This window comes from Mobula birostris, chromosome 14 (assembly GCF_030028105.1).
Source record: "Mobula birostris isolate sMobBir1 chromosome 14, sMobBir1.hap1, whole genome shotgun sequence".
NCBI lineage: Eukaryota > Metazoa > Chordata > Chondrichthyes > Myliobatiformes > Myliobatidae > Mobula > Mobula birostris.
The window spans coordinates 78,168,895-78,195,689 of record NC_092383.1 but is presented as its reverse complement, the minus strand read 5'-3'; the positions used below and the strand labels follow the sequence as shown (position 1 = coordinate 78,195,689).

General features: G+C 43.9%; 1 protein-coding gene across 2 annotated transcripts in view; it reads left to right on the top strand.

Annotated features, from left to right (window-relative positions):
- The first annotated feature begins 20,550 nt into the window (after positions 1-20,550).
- LOC140209999 (putative helicase MOV-10) overlaps positions 20,551-26,795 on the top strand; it is a 77,298-nt gene continuing 71,053 nt past the window's right edge. For both annotated transcript variants that reach the window (XM_072278720.1, XM_072278719.1), the window contains exon 1: positions 20,551-21,074. In XM_072278720.1, the coding sequence (XP_072134821.1) occupies positions 20,938-21,074 (137 nt within the window). In that variant the 5' untranslated portion in view covers positions 20,551-20,937. The remainder of the gene's footprint in view (positions 21,075-26,795) is intronic.

The following is a 26,795-nucleotide window of genomic DNA, read 5'->3' as shown; positions in this document are numbered from 1 at the left end:
GAGCCAGTGATCATAGTATGATTGAAATCACCCTGCAATTTGAGAAGGATAAGCTAAAGTCAGATGTCCTGCCTTGGCAAGGACCTGGACCCACTGTAATTGGCCTATCGCCACACTAAGTCTATGGTGGATGTGATCTCAATGGCTCTCCATGTGGCCTAGGATCACCTAGACGATAAAAGTACTTATGTCAGATTCATGTTTATTGACCCATAGCTCAGAGCTTAACACCACCTTTCTTGAGTCCTGATCAAAAAGCTACAGAACCCGAACCTCTGTATCTTCCTCTGCAAATGGATCGTCGACTTCCTAACTGGAAGATCGCAAACTGTGCAGATTGGTAATAACATCTCCACCTTGCTGACAATCAACACTGGTGCACCTCAGGGTTGTGTGCTTAGCTCACTGCTAGACTCTCTCTACACCCATGACTGTGTGGCCAGGCATAGCTCAAATGCCATCCATAAATTTGCTGATAATACAACCATTGTTGGCAGAATCTCAGATGGTGACAAGTGGGTGTACAGGAGTGAGACATACCTGCTAGCTGAGTGCTGTCTTAGCAGAACCTTGTACTTAACATTAGTGAGACCAAAGTACTGATTATGGACTCCAGGAAGGGTAAGACGAAGGAACAGAAACCAATCCTCGTAGAGGGATCGGAAGTGGAGAGAATGAGCAATTTCAATTTCCTGGGCGTCAATATCTCTGAGGACCTAACCTGGTCCCAACACATTGATGCAGCTATAAAGAAGGCAAGACCGTGGCTCTATTTCATTAAGAGTTTGATGAGATGTGGTTTGTCACCTAAAACACTCAAAAACTTCTACAGGTCTGACTGGCTGCATTGTGGTCTGCTATTGGGGGTTTGGAGGCTATTGCACAGGATAAAAGTAAGCTGCAGAAAGTTGTAAAATTACTCAGCTCCATTATGGGTAATAACCTCCATAGTATCAAAGACATCTTCAAGGAGCAGTGACTCAGAAAGGCAGCGTCTGTCATTAAGGATCCCCGCCACCCAGGACATGCCCTCTTCTCATTGTTACCATCAGGAAGGTGGTACAGAAACCTGAAGGCACACACTCAACACTCAGTATCAGCTTCTTCCCCTCTGCCATTTCATTTCTAAATGGACATTGAACTCATGAACACTACCTAGATTTTTAAATTTCTGTTTTTGCACAACTTATTTTAACTATTTACTGTACATATAATTACTGTAATTCAGTTTTTTCTATACCTACCATCTATGCATTGCACTGTTTGCATGGTTAGGGCATTGGACTAGCGATCTGAAGTCGTGAGTTTGAGTCTCGGCCAAGGCAGTGTGTGTGTATTCTTGAGCAAGGCACTTAACCACACATTGCTCCAGTCTACTCAGCTGAGAATGGGTACCGGCAAAAGTGCTGGGGGTTAACCTCGCGATAGACTGGAGTCCTATCTGGGGGTGAGGGGGGGGGAAATCTCCTACTCTCAGTCGCTTCACGCCACAGAAACTGGCATAAGCACTGGCCTGAGGGACCACAAGGCTCGTGACTGACTTTAGTCTTTTTAATTGCATTGCTGCCACAAAGTTAACAAGTTTCATAACAAATGCCAGTGATATTTGTAGTGTATGGATCTATTTCTTTTAGAACAATGACCTCATATTGATCTTAGCACTACCCATTGATCTGTTGCCTACACATGCACTATTTATGCATACGTATTGTTCTCTCTCTCTCCCTCACTGCAAAATGAAGACACTAGTTAAAGCCATCTCCCATGTGCATGCTTTTATTTAATCGATATGTAGTTGTGCACAGACACAACAAATTGGTGACGAGTACAAACCCGAATGTCAGAAAATATCATGAATGGCACAGCAAGAGTTAAACAGCAAAGTTAAAAGGTACAGAGAAGGCTGTCACAGACGCTAACAAAGGTGTGAGTACTGCATAGTACACAGTGAAAGATGTGCTGAATTCAAAGTGAAAATAATGTGGTGATGGCTGAATGTGATAGCACTAATGAGGACTGGGAGTCGAATACTGAAAGGGTTGAACTGTAACGCGAACAATGTGAAGGAGCAAAAGAAAGCCCCTACACTTCTTAGTTTAATCGGCCAAGAACATAGAGTCTCTTACACAATCTAGTAACCCCTGCAAAGCCAGCAAGCAAGACGTTTGATGAAATTGTTACAATTTTACAAAATCACTTGAGTGCTAAGCCACTGGCAACAGCTGAGAGATTTAGATTTTACAAAAGGAAACCATCAAAAGATGAAAGCTTTTCTGAATAAATTGCAGAACTGCGCAAACCTTCCCAGTACTGTGATTTTAGAGATGGACTTTCTGCTGCATTAAGGGACAGGCTTGTATGTGGCGGGTATAGTCAAAGCACTGAAACAAGGCAACTGGCAGAGAAAGACCTAACCTTAGAATGGGCATTGACCATTGCAATATCATTAGAGGATGCAGCAGAACTACAAAAAGGAGATTCAAACGTGAAATTCACAAAATGTCCCCGAATGGTGCAAAAAGCCAAAAATGTTATCTATGTGGCAAATCCTCCCATGATGCAATTGACTGTTGGTTCAAAGAAAAAGTCTGCAGAAAGTGTCACAAACAAGGTCATATAGAGAGAACGTGCAAGGCAGACAAAAATCACAACCGAGTGAAAAGTCTCAAACACAAAACTAAGCAAATGCATAGTTACTGAACGTAAAACAGAATCGTACAACATAGAGTCTGACAAAGTGAACTGTCATGCCTAGAACTGCATAGTATTACTGAAGCAGATCTCAATATAATATGGATAACTATAGATGTGTCTGGTGTAATACTGGAAATGGAGTTGGATACAGGTTCAGCTTTGACTATAATTCCAGAGGCCGATCCAACAGACTGCTTTCTAAGGTACCATTAGAGAAGACCTCCGTGATGCTCAAGACTTACACAGATGAAAAAGTGTCCTCCAAAGGCAAACTGAAAGTGAAGGTTTACTTATGGAGGCCAAACACTGCAATTAGAGCTTTATGTTTTGAAAAGTGGAGAGCCAGCGCTTTTCGGTTGTGTATGGTTAAGAAAAATCCAACTAGACTGGCACTCAATCACAGCTCTCAGTGTGACATTAACAGGCAACGGCAGCTCAAAGGGTAGCACTAACCAGAGACTGGCACAGCTGTATAATGCTAATGAGAAGGCGTTTGAGAAAGGGATTAGCAAATTCATAGGCATGAAGGCCAGAATTGAACTGAATGAAGCAGCAACACCAAGATTATAAAGTGTGTCCAGTGCATTATGCACTATGTTCCAAAATGGATGCTGAACTGCAGAGCTTTGAGGTGTCTGGAATTCCCTCCCAGGTTGAGTGGAGTGATTGGGCCACGCCCATTGTCCTACTGATGAAGAGAGGGAAGGCTGGAGCTGTTTGCATATTGTGGACATGTGATTGACAAGTATAGCTTACATAAACTGCAAGAAAAAACTGAAGCAATGCTACAGGCATGCAATGTGTCATACTTGGGGCTTGGTAAACTACTACCACCAGTTTCTCCAAAACATTGCGACAGTGCTGCATCCATTGAACACACTGTTCCAGAGAGGAGCAAAGTGCGAATGGTCAGAGAGAGGTGAAGAAGCATTCAAGGAAACAAAGAGACTAATAACATCCTACCAGCCTTCTCCTTCCCACCCTCTCCCCACCTTCTTTATAGGGCCTCTGCCCCTTCCCCCTACAGTCCTGACGAAGGGTTCCGGCCCAAAACATCGACCGATCTTTTCCACGGATGCTGCCCGACCTGCTGAGTTCCTCCAGCGTGTTGTGAGTGTTGCTCTAACATCAGATGAACTGCTCACCCATTATGACCCATCCCTGCCCATCAGACTGGCGTGTGATCCATCCCCTTCTGGCATTGGGGCCATTTTGTCACACAATATGCATACAGATCTGAACGCCCAATTGCATTTGCTTCAAGATCACCGACAAGCACAGAATGCAACTGCGCACAGGTCAACTGAGAGGCCCTTAGTCTGGTATGGGGAATAAAGAAGTCCCATCACTACCTCTACAGACAAAAGTTTATGCTAGTGACAGGTTACCAACCGCTTGTGTCCATTTTCAATCCCAGGAAGGGAATTCCAGTGATGTCTGCTACCCCGTTACAATGTTGGGAACTATTCTTGGAGCCCATTCTTATGACATAGAGTTCGAGAGTACAGTACTAAACAACACAGCAATGCTAATGGCTTGTCATGTCTTCCACAACTGGGAACTGAAGAAAGGAAAGTCTTTATTCTGTGGCGCAGCATAGATGCTCCATACCGCATTGGTGGACTAGTTGCCAGTAACAAATTCCAAAATACAAGGGGATACAAGGAATTGTCAAGAGTCTATGAAATCACCATGTAAGGATGGTCAGCTCATGGTAACCCTGTTTCCAAAGTTCTCAGCAAGAAAAGACTAACTGTATGTTAAAGAATGCTGATGAGTGGATCTCACGCTGTGGTTCCCTCTAAACTGCACACCAGAGTGTTCGAAAATCTGCATGAAGGCCATCTGGGTACAGTCATGATAAAGAGTCTCATCCAGAGCTACATGTGGTGGCCAGGAATAGATAAACAGGTTGAAGACTTGGCCAAAAGCTGTTCGGAATGCCAAATAGTTCAAAATGCATCCCCACAGGCACTGTTACACCCATGGGAGTGGTCGTCATCACCATTACAAAGAATACATATTGATTTAGCTGGGCCATTCATTGTCTCCAGGTTCCTGATTGCTGTGGATGCTCATTTGAAGCGGCTGGAGGTTATACCAATGAAGTTAACCACCTCAGCAAAGACTGTCTCCGCTCTGTTTTCACCAGAACAAATTGTGAGTGACAATGGACCACAATACACGTCAAAAGAATTCCAACTGCTCATGAGGAAAAATGGCATCAGACATTTCAAGTCAGCAGTGAATGGGTTCGCTGAAAGGTTTATCCAAACCATCAAGAAGTCCATTAAAGCAATGGACAAGGAAGACATTTCCCTACAGCACAAAGCAGACAACTTCCTTCTTGTGTATCGGAACTTTGTTCATGCGACGACAAATCTAACACCTGCAAAGTTGTTCATGAACAGGAATCTGAGATCTCACATAGACCTCCTGAAACCAGATCTACAGGGGGAAGTGCAGAATAAACATTTCAGCCAGTTGCCAAGTGAAGCAGTAAGGAGCTTCAAGATTGGACAGGAAGTCCTAGCACGTGATTACCAAAAAGACAAGTAGATACCCGGGTAGGATATCTGGTGTACCCAATGGATGTTGGAGGTCAGAAATGAAGATGTCACGTGGACCAGACGGTGGATGCTCAACTGAAGAACACACCTGAGTCAACTACATCCAACAAGACGGACGCATTACAGTCACCGGACTTACCTCTCTCAGTGATGATGTTACTGACAGCAATGTGACACTAGAAACGGAGAACTTTGTTTTATACAAAACAGCTGCCAAATCAGATGCCACTCCACAAGTCCAGAGGCGCTATCCTGAAAGAAACAGAGCATCACCCAAAGACTGAACCTTTAGAACCGTGAAGTTAATCGGCATCCGTTAGTCTCGTGATACCATGGATTTGCGACTTGGAAGGTTTCCAGGGCGCAGGCTTGGGCAAGGTTGTATGGAAGACCGGCAGTTGCCCATGCTGCAAGTTTCCCCTCTCCACGCCACTGATGTTGTCCAAGGGAAGGGCACTAGGGCCAATACAGCTTGGCATCGGTGTCGTCGCAGAGCAATGTGTGGTTAAATGCCTTGCTCAAGGACACAACACGCTGCCTCAGCTGAGGCTTGAACTAGTGACCTTCAGATCACTAGACCAACGCCTTAACCACTTGACCACACGCCAGAACCGTGAAGTTAATTATGGACTATTATTGTGAAAGCATGTCTATTTGTAATATGGGTTTATGAAAGGGAAATTGGATTTGTACATATACAGTTTTATGTTGCAGTAATCTAAAGGGGAGGAAGTGTAATATATGGATCTATTTCTTTTAGAGCAATGACCCCCCCCTCCCCGCACTACGTATTGAACTATTGTCTACGCACGTGCATTGTCTTCTCTCCGTCTCTCACACTGCAATGTGAAGACACCAGTTAAAGCCATCTCCCATGTATGTGCTTTTATTGAATCAATATGTAGTCGCGCACAATCATAACAATATTAAACCTAATTATGCTTTTGATATATCAGTACTACAGTGGAGTAAAGGGAATTACAGAGACATGAGAAAGAAACTGACTAAAATTGATTGGAAGGGAACAAGAGTGGGGATGACAGCAGAGCAGCAATGGCTGGAATTTCTGGGAGTAATTTGGAAGGCACAGGATAGATACATATCAAAGCCAGGATGACAAGTCAAAGCCAACATAAAAGCCAAAGAAAGGGAATATAACAGGGCAAAAATTAGTGGGAAATTAGGGGATTGGGAAGCTTTTAAAAATGAACAAAAGGCAACTAAAAAAAAGTCATAATGAAGGAAAAGATGGAATACCAAGATAAGTTAGCCAATAATATGAAAGAGGATACCAAAAATTTCTTCAGATATATAACATGTTAAAGAGAGTTGAGAGTGGATATTGGACTGCTGGAAAATGATGCTGGAGAGGTAGTAATGGGGAACAAAGAAATGTCAGACATACTGAATAAGTACTTTGCATCAGTATTCACCGTGGAAGACAGTAGCAGTATGCCAGAAGTTCGAGAATGTTGAGGACCAGAAATGAATGAAGTTGCCATAACTAGGGAGAAGGTGCTTGGGAAACTGGAAGGTCAGAAGGTTGACCTGGACCAGATGGACTACACCCCAGGGGTCTGAAAGCGGTGGCCAAAGAGATTGTGGAGGCATTTGTAATGATCTTTCAAAAATCAATCAATTTTAGCATGGTTCCAGAGGACTGGAAAATTGCAAATGTCACTCCCGTCTTCTAGAAGGGGGAGAGGCAGAAGAAAGGAAATTATAGGCCAGTAAGTCTGACCTCAGTGGTTGGGAAGATATTGGAATCAATTATTAAGGATGTGGTTTTGGGGTACTTGGAGACACATGATAAAATAGGCCAAAGTCAGCATTGTTTCCTTAAGGGAAAGTCTTGTCTGAAAAATCTGTTGAATTTTTAAACAAATAACAAGCAGAATAGACAAAGAAGAATCAGTGCACCTTGTGTTGGATTTTCAGAAGGCCTTTGACAAGGTGCCACACACGAGGCTGCTTAACAAGTTAAGTCCATGGTATTACAGGAAAGTTACTAGCATTGATAAAGAGCATTGGCTGCATGGCAAGAGGCAACAAGTGGGAATGAAGGGAGCTTTTTTTTCTGGTTGTCTGAAGGTGACTAGTGTGTTCTACAGGAATCTGTATTGGGACCACTTCTCTTCAAGTTACTTGTCAATGATTTGGATGCTGGCGTTGATGGCTTGGTGCCCAAGATTGCGGGTAATATGAAGATGGGCAGGTAGTGTTGAGTAAGTAGAAAGGTTGGAGGACCTAGACAGATTAGGAGAATGGGCAAAGTAGTGGATCATGGAATATAGTGTCGGGAAATATATGGTCATGCAGTTTGGTAGAAGAAATAAAAGCACAGACTACTTTCCAAAAGGAGAGGAAATTCAATAATCTGAGGGGCAAAGGGAATTGGGAGTCCTTGTGCAGGATTCCTTAAAGGTTAATTTTCAGGTTAAGTCAGTGGTGAGGAAGGCAAATGCAATGTTAGCATTCATTTTGAGAGGACTAGAATGTAAAAGCAAAGATGATACTTTATAAGGCACTGGTGAGGTCGCAAGTGGAGTATAGTGAGCAGTTTTGGGCCCGTTATCTAAGAAAGGATGTCCAGACCTTGGAGAGGTTTCAAAGGAGGTTCATGAAAACAATTCTGATCGAAAGGCTTATCATATGAGGAGCATTTGTTGGCTCTGGGCCTATACTCACTGGAATTCTGAAGAGTGGTGGGAGGGATCTCATTGAAACCTATCAAATATTGTAAGTCCTTGATAGAGTGGATGTGGAGAGGATGTTTCCTATGGTGGGGGAGTCTAAGACCAGAAGACACAGCCTCAGAATAGAGGAATGTCGAACTAGAACAGAGATGAAGAGGAATTTCTTTAGCAAAAGAGTGATGAATCTGTGGAATTCGTTGCCACAGACAGCTGTGGAGGCCAAGTCATTGAGTATATTTAAGGCAGTGGTTGATGGACTCTTGATTAGTCAGGGCACAAAGGAAGACTGGAAGAAGGCAGGAGATTGGGGCTGAGAGGGAAATGGATCTGCCATGATGATATGGTAGAGTAGACCCAATGGGCCAAATGCCCTAATTCTGCTCCTATATCTTATGGTCTTATGGGATCAGTAGGAAACCAGTAACCCGTATGAATGAAAAAACCAATAAAGTTTAAAATCATATGGATGTAATAGGTAGGTGGTTTTGAAATGGATGTTATAGTAGATACTTAAATCAGAATCCACATTTAAACAGTGGATAGTACAGCACTGTGTACCACAGGGTAGAATGTATCTTTGGGGATGCAGATATCTGAAGAAAGTCAGTCAACAAGGGTTGATTTCCCATTTGCTTCAGATGTAACTGAGCAAAGTGACGGAACCATCCTATTGTCTCATTTGGTTGAACTGGATAATCAGGAGAAGAGTTCACAGTTCAAAAGTTCAAAGTAAATGTGTTATCAAAGTACATACATGCCTTCATATACAACCCCAAGATTCATTTTTTGCATGCATACTCAGTAAATCCAATAACCATAATAGAAGCAATGAAAGTCTGCACCAACAGGGTGGACAACCAGTGTGCGAAAGACAACAAACTGCACAAAAACACAAGAATGAAAAAAAAATAATAATTAATAAAAAAGTAATGAATATCAAGAACATGGGATGAAGGGTCCATAGATTGTGGGAACAGTTCAGTGATAGGCCAGGTGAAGTTGAGTGACGTGACTCCTCTGGTTCAAGAGCCTGATGGTTGAAGGGTAATAATTGTTCCTGAACCTGGTAGTGTGAGTCCTGAGGCTCCTGTGCCCTCTTTCTGAGGGTTTTAGATGTCATGCCAAATCTTCGCAAACTCTAAGGAAGCAGACACGCTGTTGTGCTTTCTTCATAATTGCACTTACATGCTGGGCCGTGGACAGGCCTTCCCGAATGATAACTCAGAGGAATGACCCTCTTATTACATACTTGCATACCTGAAGAGGATGATTTGGTCATTTAAGGCCACCTTATTGATTGAGAAAGCAGAGGTAATGTCTTTATTAATATGTCCTTAAACTGAACTGTTTTAAGGTAGGAGAAGATAGCTAGTGCTGAATGTTGGGGTTTAAACTAGAATTCCAAGAGGATGGGAACCACAGTGCCAGATGGTTAGTGGACAGGATGTGGAGACTGATGTTGTTAAGACCTCAGTCAAAATCAAGAACTAAAAGGCTGAGCGTGACAAATGTTCTGAGCTACATATATTTCAAGGCAAGAAGTATTGTAGGAAGGGCAGACGAGCTCAGGACATGGATCACACCTGGAATTAGGATATTGTAGCCATTGGTGAGTCCTGGTTGCAGGAGGGGCTGGACTGGCAGCTCAATGCCCCGGGGTTCTGTTGCTTTAGATGTGAGAGAGCGGGAGGGATTATAGGAGAAGGAGTGTTGTTACTAGTCAGAGAAAATGTCACGGGCATTGCTCAGTCATGACAGACTGGAGAACTTGTCTAGTGAGGCGTTATGGGTGGAAGTGAGAAATAAGAAAGGTATGACCATGTTAATAGGGATACATTACAGACCACCCAACAGTCCGAAAGATTTAGTAGAACAAGTTTGCAGAAAGATTGTAGACTGTTGCAAGAAACATAAGGTTATTATAGTAGGTGATTTTGACTTTCCACATATTGATTGGGACTCTCATACTATAAAAGAACTAGATGGGGTAGAGTTTGTCAAATGTGTTCAGGAAAGTACATAGAATTCCCAATGAGAGAGTGTGCGATACTTGATCTGCTACTAGGGAGTGAGACAGGCCAGGTGACAGAAGTTTGTGTTGGAGAACTCTTTGCACCTAATGATCATAATGCCATTAGTTTCAAATATGGAAAAAGATAGGTCTAATTCACAGGTTGAGATTCTAAATTGGAGAAAGGCCGATTTTGATAGTATCAGAAAGAATTTGGCAAGTGTAGATTGGGACAGGTTGCTTTCTGGGAAAAGTGTATTTGTTAAGTGGGAGGCCTTCAAAAGTGAAATTTTGAGAGTACAAAGCTTGCATGTGCCTGACAGAATAAAAGATAAGTATAACGGACGTAGGGAACCTTGGTTTTCAAGGGATATTGCAGACTTGGGTAAGAAAAAGAAAGGAGGTGCAGAGTGGGGGTAGGTTGGTAGGAACAAATGAGGTACTTATGGAGTATAGGAAATGCAAGAGAGCACTGAAGAAAGAAATCAGGAGGGCTAAAAGAAGGCATGAAATTGTCCTGGCAGACAAGGTGAAGGAGAATCCAAAGGGATTCTACAGATATGTTAAGAGCAAAAGGATTGCAAGGGACAAAATTGGTCTTCCAGAAGATCAGAATGGTATTCTATGTGTGGAACCAAAAGCGATGAGGGAGATCCTAAATAATTTGTTGCCATCTGTATTTACTCAGGTGACACACACTGAGTCTATAGAAGTGAGGCAAAGCAGCACCAACTTCATGGACCCTGTACAGATTACAGAGGAGGAGGTGTTTGCTGTCATGAGGCAAATCAGGGTAGATAAATCCCCGGGGCCTGACAAGGTGTGCCCTTAGACCATATAGGAGGCAAGTGCAGAAATTGCCAGGGCCCTAACAGAGACAATTAAATCATCCTTAATGACAGGTGAGGTACTAGAGGATTGGAGGTTAGCCAATGTTGTTCTGCCGTTCAAGAAAGGCTCTAAAAGTAAACCAGAAAATTATGGGTCGATGAGCCTGAAGTCAGTATTGGGAAAATTATTGGAAGGTATTCTAAGGGACTGGATATATAAGAATTTAGATCTTCTTCTTCTGGCTATCCATCTCTTAAGATGATGATGGTTCCTTTCAGTCAGTTAGTGGGGTTTGATATGTGCGTCCTGGAGTGGCTGTACAGGCCGATCCTTGACAGGCACTGCTTGCCACACACTTGGCCGGTGAGGCCTGGAGGGGCAGCAGGGGCAGAAGCTCTGTTGTGGTGCTTCCTGTGCTTTTCCTCTGTTGCTTTGTTGAGCTTAGAAATGATTCTCAGCAGCGTCCACACCTTTTCTGATGGCGTCCCTCCACTGTGAGCGATCTTGAGCCAGATCCTCCCATGTTGATGGGGCAATGTCAACTTTCTTGAGGCTCCTGTGCAGAACATCCTTGTACCGTAGTCACTGGTCTCCTTGTTTTCGGCTACCACTGGACAGTTGGCCGTACAAGATGTCCTTGGGCAGTCTTCAGACTGGCATTCTGACAACATGTCCTGCCAGCGCAGTTGGGCTGACATCACCAAGGTTGAAACTGCTGGCATTCCAGCTCGAGAGAGGACCTCGGTATTGGAGACCTTGTCTCGCCAGGTGATCTTCATCAGAGAACGTAGGTGACGCTGCTGCAGTTGGTCAAGCTGGCGTAAGTGTCTCTGATATGGGCACCATGTCTCACATCCGTATAACAAGGTTGATATGACAACAGCACTGTATACCTTGCACTTGGTGGCCAACTTAATGTTCTGTGTCCAAACTCTATCTTTCAGCTGACCAAAGGCAAAGCAGGCTTTTCTGGATCTTGACTCAATCTCGGCACCCAGAGAAGCTGAGGATGTTATTATGCAGCCCAGGTAGCAAAACTTGTTGACAGCATTGAGACGAGTGTCCTCAATGAGGACAGTTGGTTCTTTGTAGCTTGAGCCAGTAGCCGGTTGGTACAAAACTTCCATCTTTTTCAGGCTGATTGTCAGTCCAAAGTTTTTGGCTGCACTGGCAAAGTGACTGGTGATCTCCTGTAAGTCTTCAAGAGAGTGGGTAACCAGTGTACAGTCGGCAGCAAACTGTAGCTCATGTGCCACAATGTCCCTGACTTTTGTTTTTGCTCTCAATCTTGCAAGGTTGAGGAGCCCGCCATCAGCCCTCATTTGTAGGAAGACCCCTAACGTCAGGTCTGATGTGGCATCCTGAAGAACAGCAGTGAAGAATAGTCCGAACAGAGTAGGAGCCAGAACACAACCCTGTTTTACGCCGTTGCTGATGGAAAATGGGTCTGACAACTCACCACACATGTTGACGTGGCCTTCCATGCCTTCCTGGAACTGATGGATGATGTTGGTTAGGTGTGGGGGGCAACCAAATTTTGGTAGGAGCTTCCACAGGCCATCTCTACCAACAGTGTCAAACGCTTTGGTTAGATCAACAAATGTGACATAGAGACTTCTCTGCTGCTCAACACATTTCTCTTGGAGCTGCCTCAGTGAAAAGATCATGTCCACTGTACTACGGCCTGTTCGAAACCACACTGGCCTTCTGGAAGGATGTTGTCACTGATGTTGGACACCAAGCGTCTAAGGATGATCTTTGCAAGGCATTTTCCTGCAACTGACAGAAGAGAGATGCCACAGTAATTGTTGCAGTCTCTCTTGTCTCCCTTGTTCTTGTAGGTGGTCACGATTGATGCATCTTTGAAGTCTTGTGGCAGTTCTGCAACTCCAGTCAGGCCCTGGTGCTTTGTTGGGTTTTAGCTGTTTGATGATTTTGATGACTTTGTGAAGAGTAGGGGGAGCATCTAGCAACAGTGTGGGTCGAGGGTGTACTCTGCCCAGTGCTTCATCGGTGATGGTTCCTAGTCTGTTCAGCAGCTCGTGGAAGTGTTCTTGCCATCTTTTCATGTGCTCTGACTTCTCAGTGAAGATGGATGTACTGTCCTTGCTCAGGAGTTGTGAGGTACCTTGTTTTGATGGACCATACACAACCTTAATTGCTTCATAGAAGCTTCTTGAGTCATTACAGTCAGCAAAGGATTGTAACTCCTTGGCCTTGTTCACCCACCACTGGTCTTTCATAGCTCTAAGCTGCTTCTGCAAAGTTGATTTTGCACTCAAAAAGGCATGTTTTTTGGAACTTGAGTTTGGGTGTCGAAGAAGGACCTGGTGTGCAGTTGCCTTAGCTCTTAGAAGCTCTTGCACAGATTGGTTGCTCTCATCAAACCAGTCCTGATGCTTGTGCTCAACTTTCCCCAAGGTGTTCCGGGCAGCGCTGTAGACCGTTTCCGTGAAGGCATTCCAATGCTCAGTAATATCATCTGGTGGATTCTCAATCAGTCTGCCTAGAGCAGTTTCCGTAGAGGATTTCAGGGCATCAGCACACTCGCAAGCCTGTGTGGAGGTTTGATCGATAGACATAGGTCCGACCACACCATCTGATGATCGGTTGGGCACTCAGCTCCACACAGATTCTGGTGATACAAACGTCAGAGATGTCTCGTTGTCGGGTGATGACATTGTCAATGAGATGCCAGCTTTCAGATCGTGGATGCATCCATGTGCAGTTGAGCTCGTCTGGTAATCTGAACAGTGTGTTAGTAATGCACAGTTTGAATTCTGTGCACATCGAGAGGAGCAGTAGACCATTACCGTTACTGTTGCCAACCCCTTGGCGTCCAGTCACACCGGGCCACACAGTGGACTCCTTGCCAACCCAAGCATTAAAATCTCCCAGCAACAGCAGCTTATTGGAAGTTGCCACGCTACTGATGGTGGTTTTCAGCTCACTGTAGAATGCCTCCTTGACTTCACTGGGATTAGTCAGAGCTGGGGCGTAAACGTTGACTATGGTGAGGCGGCGTTTTCCTTGCAAAGGTGTACGCAAGGTCTGGATTGGGTCATTTACAGCAACAGTCAGGGTTGGTAGCTTTGCTGCGAGGCAGTTCTTGATAGCCAAGCACACACCAGATTCTCTTCGTTCTTCTTCGGGCCTGCCAGACCAAAAGAATGTGTACCCTCCTTTCTCTTCACAAAGCACACCCTCTCCAGTGAGTCGGGACTCCTGGAGAGCCACAATGTCCACTCTGTAGTCCTTGAGCACACGAGCAACAAGTGCAGTGCGTCTCTCTGGGTGATCTGAGTTAGCATTGTCCAACAGAGTTCATATGTTCCATGAGGCGACGATCAGATTCTGTTTGTGGTTCTTACCGCTAGAGTTGGATGACCCGCCAGCGGCGGCAGACTGGCCAGGTTGGTGTGAGCGGACTTTGTTTGAGCCACCTTTTCTAGGCCCTCCCCTAATTATAGGGTGAGCAGTGCCTCCCTAAACAGGGCTGCTCAGACACAGAGGGTGCTGCCTCACCGGATCTTCACTCTGTAATCCACGTGCGAGCACTCTCCCCTGCCACCTGCATACAGACTTGTGACTACGGCTCCCAGCTGGTCAGTCCCACCGCTTCGCCACTCGTCCGTCGCTACAGGACTTGGGTGTGTTGAGGATACCCAACCCCTCAGAAAGGAACAGCGTGTGCATGAATGGATTTTAGGTGAGTAGGGGGTTGCACAGGCCCAGACCCACCCTCTCGACATCCCCTCCTGGATCCAGCTGCACGGTGGGGTCCAAGACGGCTGGAGGAGGTTCTGTTGCAGTGAATGGCCAGACCAAGCTTCGATGCAAGGGATGCCCTTTCTGCGCTTCACGGCACGTGTTTGCTAAATGGCCGTTGACCCTACGAGAGGGTTCATCCGCCCTTTGACAGGCCCTGCAGGGTGTCTAGCCACCGTCCTCACCAGGCAAGCCTGGTGGGGGAGCCGGTTTAGTCGCCGACCACCCGACCATGCGGCAGGCAGTACTGGGTTACACTTAGGTGAGTGACCTGATCAACGAGGATTTAGATAGTCATGGACTGATTAAGGATAGTCAATATAGCTTTATGAGTGGTAGATAATGTCTAACCAATCCTATAGAGTTTTTCCAGGAAGTTACCAGGAAAGTTGATGAAGACAAGGTAATGGATATTGACGATTGTTCATCCATTTCCCCAGATGCTGAGTTCCTCCTGTAGCTTGCGTGTGTTTCTCTGGGAATTCAGCACAAACTTATTCCATCGGAGATAGCGCAATAACCACTTCAACCCAGGGCTGGGAATCAAGGTGAGAGTGGTCTAACTACGGATCCTAGAAACCTGGGATTGGAAGCATTGCTCTTGTTACAATTCTGGGGACCAGGGATTGCAAGAACTTTGCTCAGGGTACAGCTGTAGCACTGGGGCTGCAAAGCCTGAGATTGCCATTCTGGGAAGGTGTAATAGTAATTGTACTCATTGCAGACCTGAACGGCTTGAACTGGAACTGCAAAGATTTATGTTCATTTATGGTCTTAACTAGTTTTTGGCTCATTCTACACTCACATGACCCTTTGAGTGAAGGAATTTCCCCTCATATTCCCCTTAAACTTTTCACCTTTCACCTATAACCTATGACTTCTGGTTATAGTCCCACCCAACCTCAGTGGAAAAAGCCTGCTTGCATTTACCCTATCTATACCCCTCATAATTTTGTATACCTCTATCGAGTCTCTTCTCAATCTTTCCTTATAACTCGGGTTTTCAAGACCCAGCAACTTCCTTGTAAATGTTCTCTGTACTCTTTCAACCTTATTTACATCTTTCCTGCAGGTAGGTAACCAAAACTGTACACAATACTCCAAATTAGTCCTCACTAACTTCACCATAACATCCCATCACTTGAGCTCAGTACTTTGATTTATGAAGGCCAATGTGCCAAAAGTTTTCTTTATGAACCTATCTACCTATGACACCACTTTCAACAAATTGTGGACCTATATCCCCAGATCCTTTTGCTCTACCACACCCCTCTGTGCATTACCGTTAACTGTGTAAGACCAACTCTGGTTGGTTCTACCGAAGTGCAACACCTCACACTTGTCTGCATTAAATCCCATCTGCCATTTCTCAGATCCTGCTGTAAGCCACGATAGCCTTCCAGTGTACTGCATCCAGGTTATTGATATGGATGACAAACAACAATCGACCCAGCACTGATCTAAGCAGCACACCACTAGTCACAGGCCTCCAGTCTACTATCACTTTGTCTTCTCCCACAAAGCCAATGTCTAATCCAACTTACTACCTCATACTGAATGTCACGCCACTTCTAGACCAACCTCTCCGGCAGGACCTTGTCAAAGTCCTTGTTAAAGTCCATGTAGACAACATCTACTACCTTACCTTCGTCAGCATTCCAGTTAATTTCCTCAAAAAACTATAAGATTGATTAAACAGGTCCTACCACACACAGGGCCATGTTGACTATCCCTAATCACTCCCTGTCTATCCAAATACATATATATCCAGTCATTTAGAAGATCTTCCAATCATTTACGCACTACTGATGTTAGGTTCATTGGCCTATAATTTCAAGGTTTATTGTTACAGTCTCTGTTCAATGGTGGAAAAACATTAAATATCTGCCAATCCCCTGGCACTTCACCTGTTGCTAAGCATATTTTAAGTATCTCTGCATGGGCTCCTGCACTTTCTGCATTAGCCTCCCACAAGATCCAAGGAAATACCTTGTCAGGGCCTGGGAATTCATTCACCCTAATCTGCTCAAGGCAGCAAGCACTGTCTCCTCTAATTTCTGTACAGTTGATGACCTCACTGCTGTTTTGCCTCACTTCTATAAACTTTAGTGAGGGTCCATTTGAAGGGGAACATTAACTTAGGCTACGTCCACACTAGACTGAATAATTTTGAAAACGCCGGTTTCGTGTAAAAATGATAGGCATCTACACCAGACGTTTTTGAAAATATCTCTGTCCACATTAAAATGGGTCTTTGGGGGTATCTCCTCCTACTGGGCATGCACAGGACACACAGAAAACAAGCGAAGAGGAAACGGTATACTTGGTGCACGTTTGTCCAGTTACAGACTAGAAAATCTTAAAAGGAAATTGCCAAACGAAAGACTTGGTGCACGTTTGTCCAGAAACATTTCCTACAGCCATAGTCTCTTCACCGATGAAAGGGATGACAGCTACAACTAAATGCAATAAGGCTTGTTACTGGACAAAAGTGAAGTTTGCTGTTAGCTCATTTGTTTGCCTTCACTTTTGCCATGTCTTTGTGTATTAATTTGCTGTATTTAACATGTGCAATAAAACGAGTTATTGGGCAAAAGTGACAATTGCATCTATTGAATGTTTGCACAAGCAATGCATTAATAAAGCACCTTGTTAAATGTATAAAACATGTCTGCATCAGTGTTACCTTGTATTTCAATACAATGTTACATTAGGCTGTTACACATCCATTGTCAGATATTGTTGTGGTGTTGGAGGTTGCGTTCAAGAAAGCAATAAAATGCCGCACTGCCGCCACCATTTGTTCTGGCACGTCATGACAGTGGTTTTAAAATTAGCCATTTACCCCGTACACACTACAACACCCAACCAGCATTTTCAGATTTAAACACTCTGGAGAGTGTTTTAGAAAAGCTTTGTTTTGGGGGAGGAAAACGCCGTTTCAGTGTGGACAGAGGGTCAAAAAGAAGAGAAAAGGCTTCAGTTATGGATTTATCCGGTCTAGTGTGGACGTAGCCTTAGTCTATGTGGATTGTAGCAAGGCTTTTGACAAGGCCCACGTGATGGGCTGATCATTAGCAAAACCAACATGAGAGTGGCATGTCCCCTAGTTCTGGTCTCCCATGTCCTGGGGAAAAGACTGTTGCCATCCACCTTAACTATGTTTCTTGGAATTGTAAACATTTCTACAAAGTTATCCCTTATTCTCCTATGTTCCAAGGAAGCCTGGCCAACCTGTCCCAATGACTCAGGCCCACTAGCCCTGCCAACATGCTCATAAATATTTGGTACTATTGACTCATTGAGTCATACAGCACAGGAAACAGGCCATTCAGCCCAATAGACCCATGCTGATCACCATTTACCCATCTATTCTACTTAACAGTGGTTGGTCCATAGCCAGCTCATCCTTTGCAATTTAAGTGCTTCTCTACAAGCTTTTAAATGTCTCGGGTACTGATGAGTTTGTGTACAGAGAGGAAATTAAGAACCTGGTGGCATGGTGCGAAGACAATAACCTATTCCTCAACGTCAGCAAGACGAAGGAATTGGTTGTGGACTTCAGAAGGAGTAGCGGACCGCACGACCCAATTTACATCAGTGGTGTGCAAGTGGAACAGGTCAAAAGCTTTAAGTTCCTCGGGGTCAATATCACAAATGACCTGACTTGGTCCAATCACACAGAGTCCACTGCCAAGAAGGCCCACTAGCGCCTTTATTTCCTGGGAAAACTAAAGAAATTTGGCCTGTCCCCTGAAACCCTCACTAATTTTTATAGATGCACTGTAGAAAGCATTCTTCTAGGGTGCATCACAACCTGATATGGAAATTGTCCTGTCCAAGACCGGAAGAAGCTGCAAAAGATCGTGAACACGGCACAGCACATCACACAAACCAATCTTCCATCCTGGACTCACTTTACACTGCATGCTGTCGGAGCAGTGCTGCCAGGATAATCAAGGACACGACCCACCCAGCCAACACACTTTTCGTACCTCTTCCCTCCGGGAGAAGGCTTAGGAGCTCGAAGATTCGTACGGCCAGGTTTGGGAACAGCTTCTTTCCAACTGTGATAAGACTGCTGAACGGATCCTGACCCGGATCTGGGCCGTATCCTCCAAATATCCGGACCTGCCTCTCGGTTTTTTATTTGCACTACCTTACTTTCCATTTTCTATTTTCTATTTATGATTTATAATTTAAATTTTTAATATTTACTATCGATTTGTACTCCAGGGAGCAGGAAGCGCAGAATCAAATATCGTGATGATTGTACGTTCTAGTATCAATTGTTTGGTGACAATAAAGTATAAGGTATCATAAAGTATGTTATCCTCCACCCTCCTGGGCACCACATTCCAAACTCCAGCCAGCATCTGTAGGTGAATATAAAATTATTCCCTATATCCTCTCTAAACCTCTTACTCCTTACCTTTAACCCATGTCCCTTGGCCATAGACACCTCTCACATGGGCAATGGTTTACTGCCCTTGTGAAGTTTAGGGCCCTACTACTAAAGGTGTCTGAGCTTCCTTTATTTGACATTCTAAAGTGAATTATCTTGCAGTTATCAGGATCAAATTCCATCTGCCATCGCTCTGCCCAGTTTACCAGCTGATCAATATATTTCTATAGCAACACACAAAACACCTCTCCTGTCTCCAAAGATATTTCTATAATCTTAGACTATCCCCTCACCATCCATTTTTTTGTGTCATGCAAATTTAACCCCACCACCCCCTCACCTTAATACTTGTATCTGAGTTGTTAATATGTAATAACAAACCGAAAGGGAGCACTCTGGTCACAAGCTTCCAATCACAAAAGCATTTCAGGATGTATATTGTATACATTTCTCTGACATTAACTTGGACTTTAAAGAACTAGTTAAGACCATAAATGAACATAAATCTTTGCAGTTCCAGTTCAAGCCGTTCAGGTATGCATTGAGTACAATTACTATTACACCTTCCCAGAATGGCAATCTCAGGCTTTGCAGCCCCAGTGCTACGGCTGTACCCTGAGCAAAATTCTTGCAATCCCAGGTCCCCGGAATTGTAACAAGAGCAATGCTTCCAATCCCAGGTTTCTAGGATCCGTAGTTAGACCTCGCTCACCTCGATTCCCAGCCCTGGGTTGAAGTGGTTATTGCGCTATCTCCGACGGAATACGTTTGTGCTGAATTTCCAGAGCAACACGGGCAAGTTACAGGAGGAACTCAGCAGGTCAGGCAGCATCTAGGGAAATGAATGAACAGTCGACATTTCGGACCGAGATCCTTCTTCAGGACGGGAGAAGAAGCGGGAGAAGCCGGGGGAAGGTGGGGGACGGGAAAGAGAACAAGTTGGGAGGTTAAAAACGCAAACACGAGGAATTCTGCAGATGCTGGAAATTCAAGCAACACACATCAAAGTTGCGGGTGAACGCAGCAGGCCAGGCAGCATCTCTAGGAAGAGGTACAGTCGACGTTTCAGGCCGAGACGCTTCGTCAATGTTGGGAGGTGATAGGTGAAGTCAGGTGGGTGGTGAAGGAGGGGTGGGGGGGGTGGAAGAGATGAAGAACAAAGCTGAGAAGTGGAACGCAGCTGAAGTTCCGATCTTTATCTGGTGTCTTTATTTCAGTCAAGATGGTTATAAATTGTTTCCTAGCAGTACAATGTTGGTGTAATTGTTGTTCATTAGAGTAGCTGTGTTACGTTACGTTTTGTATTCAGAGTGGGGATATTGTTACTAGAAGGAGCAGATGGCCGACAAGTTTTGGATAAGATTCTCTTCAGTGAAAATCGGGAAAAGGCAAGGGCAGACACCGAAACTTTCTATTGGGTCGACTTGTTTTTTAACATAGAATTTTCGCCCCGGAACAGAAATTAAGCTTTTAGACTGCGTTCAGAGACAAGTTGAAGGATGCCCCCCAGAGCACACATTGTGCAACTTCAAACTGAGTTTTACGTACGCCAGTAATTTGCAAACGTGCTCCGCAGAGTGTCCTGGGTTTGCAACGGAGAATCCCTTATTGATTGCATCGCCGTGGGTATCGGACCTGGGATCTCCATCCCTGATTTCCCTCTTACTCTCTCTCCAGGATTTCCACCATCGTGGATGAAGTTTTGTATTTTTTTTTTGGCGGCAGTCTGCGAGAACAGCTGTTACCCGGCCGAGTTTCACTTTCGTTTCCGGAATGTAATGAGAATAATTACGTTACGGAAAAAACCCTGAAACAAATTACGGTTGACTCACGGCGACTCGTCTCTTCAAAGCGCAGTGTTCAGTGACGCTTTGAACCTCACCCCCTTGATTCACTTTATCTCGACTTTCAGAACTGTAACTCTTCGCTCGAGTATCACTTAACTTAAAACTCAGACTCAAGATGTCCAGGAAACGTAGTTTGAAGGAAAAACGTGAAGTCGGGCTGCAGTTCATAAGATTTCTCCAGGATACAGGCCAACACCAAGTGACCGACAAAGAACAACTTAAAAATATTTACAATTCTCAGTTCAGGGGCAGGTAACAGCTCATCCATTTCATTTCTACCTGTTCCGTTGTATTGCGTTACCGTGATCGCGGTAACATTGTTGTGTAATGTATCTTCCGGTTGTGTTTCTACTTCACATGTTAAAAAGGTTAAAGTATCGTTTGTTAAGTCTGCGAACAGCTAATAACCTTAGAAATAGGAGACGGCAGATGTTATAATCCGAAGCCAAAAAATAAAACGCTACTGTTTTGGAGGGAGCATCAAAGGAATCGCCGACCTTTTGGGTTCAGTCTGCCCCTGTGCCTCCACGGAAGCTAGTTGACCCGCTGAGTTCCTCCAGTAATTGTTTCACAAAGATATACATGGTAACCTATTAGTGCCTGAGCCCGAGAGGAGAATCATAGCTCCAAAAGAAGCCAGAAGTGCCAATTTTAAAAAAATAGAGGACGCTGGTAGTATGGTTTGCCTGTAATTAACTGGAATACTGCTGGAAAGGGGGATTGGAAAGATAGTTCAGAGAGAGAGAAAGACTTTCCCTGCAGGAAATAGAATCCATCAGTTCACTAGTCTTAGAAATGTGGTCTGTTGATGCTTCACTCCTGATTCTAGAGTGTACAAAAGTAAGAAAGCCTGATTGTAAATTTAGTAAATATAGCAGTGGAAATGGTTTTCCGTTTTTCAAGCTATCAATATGGAAAGACAGCAATTAAAATTATCTTTGTTTCCTTCCTTTACCCTCACCCAGCTTCTCTTAACTTTTCCATTTCTGCCTGAGATGTCTTTGGGACGTTTGTTCCAACACAAATCCAGGGTGGCCAGTGATTATGTATTTTCTCTCTCTAAACCTGGTGGCCTCACACCCAAGACATATTTTTGCTTTGCTTTCCATGAAGCATGTATTAATTTAATAAGAGGGTGCATAAACTTGATGGAGCAGTTAGAGTGTTGTGTTGGATGATGAGAATTGGTTGGATGCTTTTCTAGCACATGTGGAGTAGGCCAAGGCCTGTGTTGTGAAAAATACAAGACTGAAAGAGACCTTTCAGCACTTTGAATCTAGAACCCTTTATTTCCACTAAAGTGCATCCTGCTTAATTCAACTGATCCAATTTCTTCACTGTTTTTTCCTGTATCCCTGTAGCTTAATTCTATGGTTTTATCCTTGTAAAGGCTGCTCTTCTGTCAGAGTCCCTTGGAGGTTGGGAGTGACTTACAGTTCCGTGAGTTTTGAAGTGGCTGATGCTTTGTCATTGTGGCGTCGACAGAGAGTGTCTGGTGTAACAGATGTATCTTAGTGTGGGAAGTGGTTTGTTTTTAATTTTCATGGCACCCAAATAAAGAATTAAGATAAGACTATAAGGCGTAGGAGCAGGATTAGGGCATTTGGCCCAGCAAATCTGCTCTGCCATTTCATCATTGCTGATCCATTTTCCCTCTCAGACCCACTTTCATGCCTCCTCACCCCCTTCATGCCCTGACTAATCAAGTACCTATCAACCTCTGCCTTAAATATATGTAAAGACTGGGATTCCACAGCTGCCTGTGGCAAAGAATTCCACAGATTTGCCACTCTCTGACTAAAGAAATCCCTTCTCTTCTCCATTCTAAAAGGACAGCTGTCTATTCTGAGGATGAGTTGTCTAGCTTTAGACTCTCCCACCGCAGAAGACATCCTCTCTATCAAGTCCTTTCACCATTTGATAGGTCACCCCTCATTCTTCTGAATTCTAGTGAATACAGGCCCAGAGCCATCAAATGCTCTTCATCTGACAAACCATTCAATCCTGGAGTCATTTTTGTGAACCTCCTTTGCACCCTCTCCAGTTTCAGCATGTCCTTTCTAAGATAAGGGGCCCAAAGCTGCTCACAGTACTCTAAATGAGGCCTGACCAGTGCTTTATAAAGTCTCAATATTACATCCTTGCTTTTATATCGTAATCCTCTCGAAATGAATGCTAACATTGCATTTGCCTTCCTCACCACAGACTTAACCTGTATATTAACCTTTAGGGAATCCTGCACAAGGACTCCCCAGTCCCTTTGTTTACTCTTTCCATCTGCCACTTTTTTGTCCATTTTCCTAATCTAAGTCCCTCTGTAGCCCCTCTACTTCCTCAAAACTACCTGTCCCTCCACCGATCTTCATATTGTCTGCAAACTTTGCAACAAAACCATCAATTCCATCATCCAAATCATCGGCACGTAACGTAAAATGAAGTGGTCCCAACACAGACCCCTGTGGAACACTACTAATGACCGGCAGCCAGCCAGAAAAAAATTCCTCTCTTTGCCTCCTGCCAATCAGCCACTGTTTATCCGGGCTGGAATCTTTCCTGTAATACCATGGGCTTGTAACTTTTTAAGTAGCCTCATGTATGGCACCTTGTCAAGGGCTTTTTGAAAATCCAAGTACACAACATCAACTGCTTCTCCGTTTGTCCATTCTGCTTGTTATTTCTTCAACAAATTCCAACAGATTTGTCAGGCAAGATTTTCCCTTGTGGAAGCCATGCTGACTATGGCCTATTTTATCATGTGCCTCCAAGTACTCCAAAACCACATCAACTCCCAACTTCTTCCCAACCCCAGACATCAGGCTAACTGGCCTATAATTTCCTTTCTTCTGCCTCTCTCCCTTTTTTGAAGAGTACAATGATATTTGCAATTTTCCTGTCTTCCAGAATAATTTCAGCATCTAGAGATTCTTGAAGGATCATTACTCATGCTTCCACAATCTCATGAGCCACTTCTTTTAGAACCCTGGGGTGCAGGCCATCAGGTCCCGGTGACTTCTCTATCTTCAGACCTTTCAGTTTCCCAAGAAACTTTTCCCTGGAAATGGTAACTCCACACACTTCATGCCCCCCCCCGCACCCCGACACCTGGAACTTCCATCGTACTGCTCGTGTCTTCCACAGTGAAGAGTGATGCAAAATATTTATACAGTTCATCCTTGTTCCCCATTGCTGCCTCTCCAGCATCATTTTCACGCAGTCCAATATCCACTCTCGTCTCTCTTTTTCACACTTTATGTATCGGAAGAAACTTCTGGGATCCTCGTTAATATTATTGGCTAGCTTACTTTCATATCCCATCTTTACCTTAATGACTTTTTCAGCTGCCTTCTATTGGTTTTTCAAAGCTTCCCAATCCTGGAACTATTTTGGTAAATCTTTGCAATTAAAAAAAAACTTGCATCCTTGAGATTTCATGTTCTTTCATTACTGGAACTATTTTGTTAAATGTCTGCATCCTAACCCTAGCCCTAATGCATTTTATATCCTTGAGATTTGGTACTCTGAAAGGTTTATCTTGGTTCTCTCATTACTGGAAACATTTTGTTAAATCTCTCCATTTTAAAAAATAAAGTTTGCATCCTCGATTTGATTTCCTGAAAACAATACCTTTGTCTATTGGGAGCTTATGTAGGGTCTATCCTTTATAAATAAAGGAGTTTATAAATATATTTAAAGTTCACCATTCCAGATAATACAGTATTTGTTATCTATAACTTATTCATTAGAAAAGGCATTCATTTTCCAATTTGTATCAGAATTGCCAGCTTGCAAAATTTCAATGTCAGGCAGTGTATACCAGTTCTTTGGTCTGGAAGATGGAAGATGTACTCGTATGTTTTCTGTTAATCTGAGTAACCACAAGCAAGCATCCAGTTATTTACAAGCATCTTGTTCATAAGCAGATAATCAAATAGATGTTTAGAATCGCATTTACATTGCATCATAGAAATGGGCTCAAGCAGTCAGCACTCTTGTTCATCCATGATCCACGTAATCAGTAGTTCAAATTCCAAGTACCTGCCCAGTACCCATATCCCTGATCTATTAATCATTGCAGCTGCATCCGTCACTCTCAGGAAGTTGGTTTCTGTAGCATTTTTGTGTAACCTCAAGATATATTAAAGTATTCTACAACAAATTAAGCATTTATTTTAAGAGCTTCATTTTCCTCCTTTTGGTTCTAAACATTGCCAGCGCTGGCTTTTATTGAATCATGAGATAATAGAGCACAGAAACAGACGCCCCACCCTACCATAAACATATTAACCATTATACTTCTCTGTAGTTCGTCCCAATTTGCCCTTGAGAAGGCGGTGCCATCTGTCTGCTATTCCCGCCACTGCCTGTAAAAAGTTTGTATGTTCTACTCCTGACCGCGTGGGTTTCCTCCGGGTGCTCCAGTTTCCTTCCACAGTCCAAGGACGTACTGGTTGGTAGGTTAATTGGTTGTTGTAAATTGTCCCGTGATTAAGTCAGGGGGCTGTTGGGTGGCACATTTCGAAGGCCTGGAAGGGCCATTTCTGCACTGTATCTCAACGAAAAGATAAATGTGCTATGCCCTTTCTGGTGAATGTATGTCCACCACCCGGTTGGGTTGGGAGTGCTATCATGTGGACTCAGTGATGATGTTTCTAAGTCAAAATGGATGCAACACGGAGGCGAACCTGTGGTGGTGGTTTTCCCCGGCTACTGTAGTCACAGCTATAATGAAAAAACAGCAAACCCTCCTTTTCAAAACAACACCCACAGGCGGCAAAGTAATCTGCTTGAAGTTAAGTTGGTTGAGTAAACCAGGGAGTTATCTTGTTTGAAATTATGTAATGGGATCTTTACAGCTGGTGAACATTACTCACCTCATTTCACAATCTTTTTTTGAATGGCACAAAAAAGATTTACCTTTCAGAGACTTTCAGTTAAGCTTGTATGGTGCCTTTTGCTTCATAGCAGCATGGCTGTACTTTGCATGCCAAATATAAGTTAGTTTGTGGTTAGGTTGTTGAAATGGTGGAACAGTATCTCTTTTCCTTTCTCTGCTCCAGGTTCCAGCATGTGCAATCTCTTGTGTGTCTAACCTGCCTTTGCTCTTATAGCTTATTTACCTTTCCTAAATATGAGAGTAAACACTTGTTATAATGGGAAAACTGAGAAAGGAGCTTAAGAGGGATTCATATCAAGATTTGGAGGATGACGGTTTTGACGGCGTATCAAGGGGAAAATGTGTTGCCAATTAACTACTGAGAAGGTAGATGCCACAAGCCTTTATTCAATCTTTGCAAACATATAGGGGGAAAAAAGTCTGTTAAGAATATCCAAATATTGAATTGCAGTCAGAAGCAGAAAATAATTGACATTCAATCAGAAAAAACTATGGTCATTCTTAGAGAAAAGTGTGGGTCTGAGATACGAGGTCCCTCCTCCTACACATTCCTCATCCGCCCATCACCCACACACTCCCAATTTCACCCTGCCCCCTCTGTCTCACCACCTCTGCCATCACCACTGTTCCCATCTGCCCTGCTCATCTCCTTATTTGGTTCTATGCACCACCTTCCTGTCCAATCAGATTCTATCACCTGCTTCCCTTTGTTCTTCCTGGCTATGCCACTCACCTTCCACCAGCATCCATCAATCACTTATTACTCCACCCCTTTCCCTCAGCCTTTTTGACCTGGGCTATCTCTACCGCCATCGCCCTTTCAGTACTGGCATTGATATAGGCCCTTCGGTGCATCTAGTCCATCCCATGCTGAGTTGTTATTCTGCTAGTCTCAACAGCCTGCACCTGGTCCAAAACCCTCCATACCCCTCGCATCCGTGTACTTAACCAAACTTCTATTAAGTGTTCAATCAAAGCTGCACCTACCTTGCAGCTTGCTCTGCGTTCTCACCACGCTCTGAGTGAAGAAGTTCGCCCTCAGCATCCCCTTAAATATAACACCTTTCACCTGTATCCGA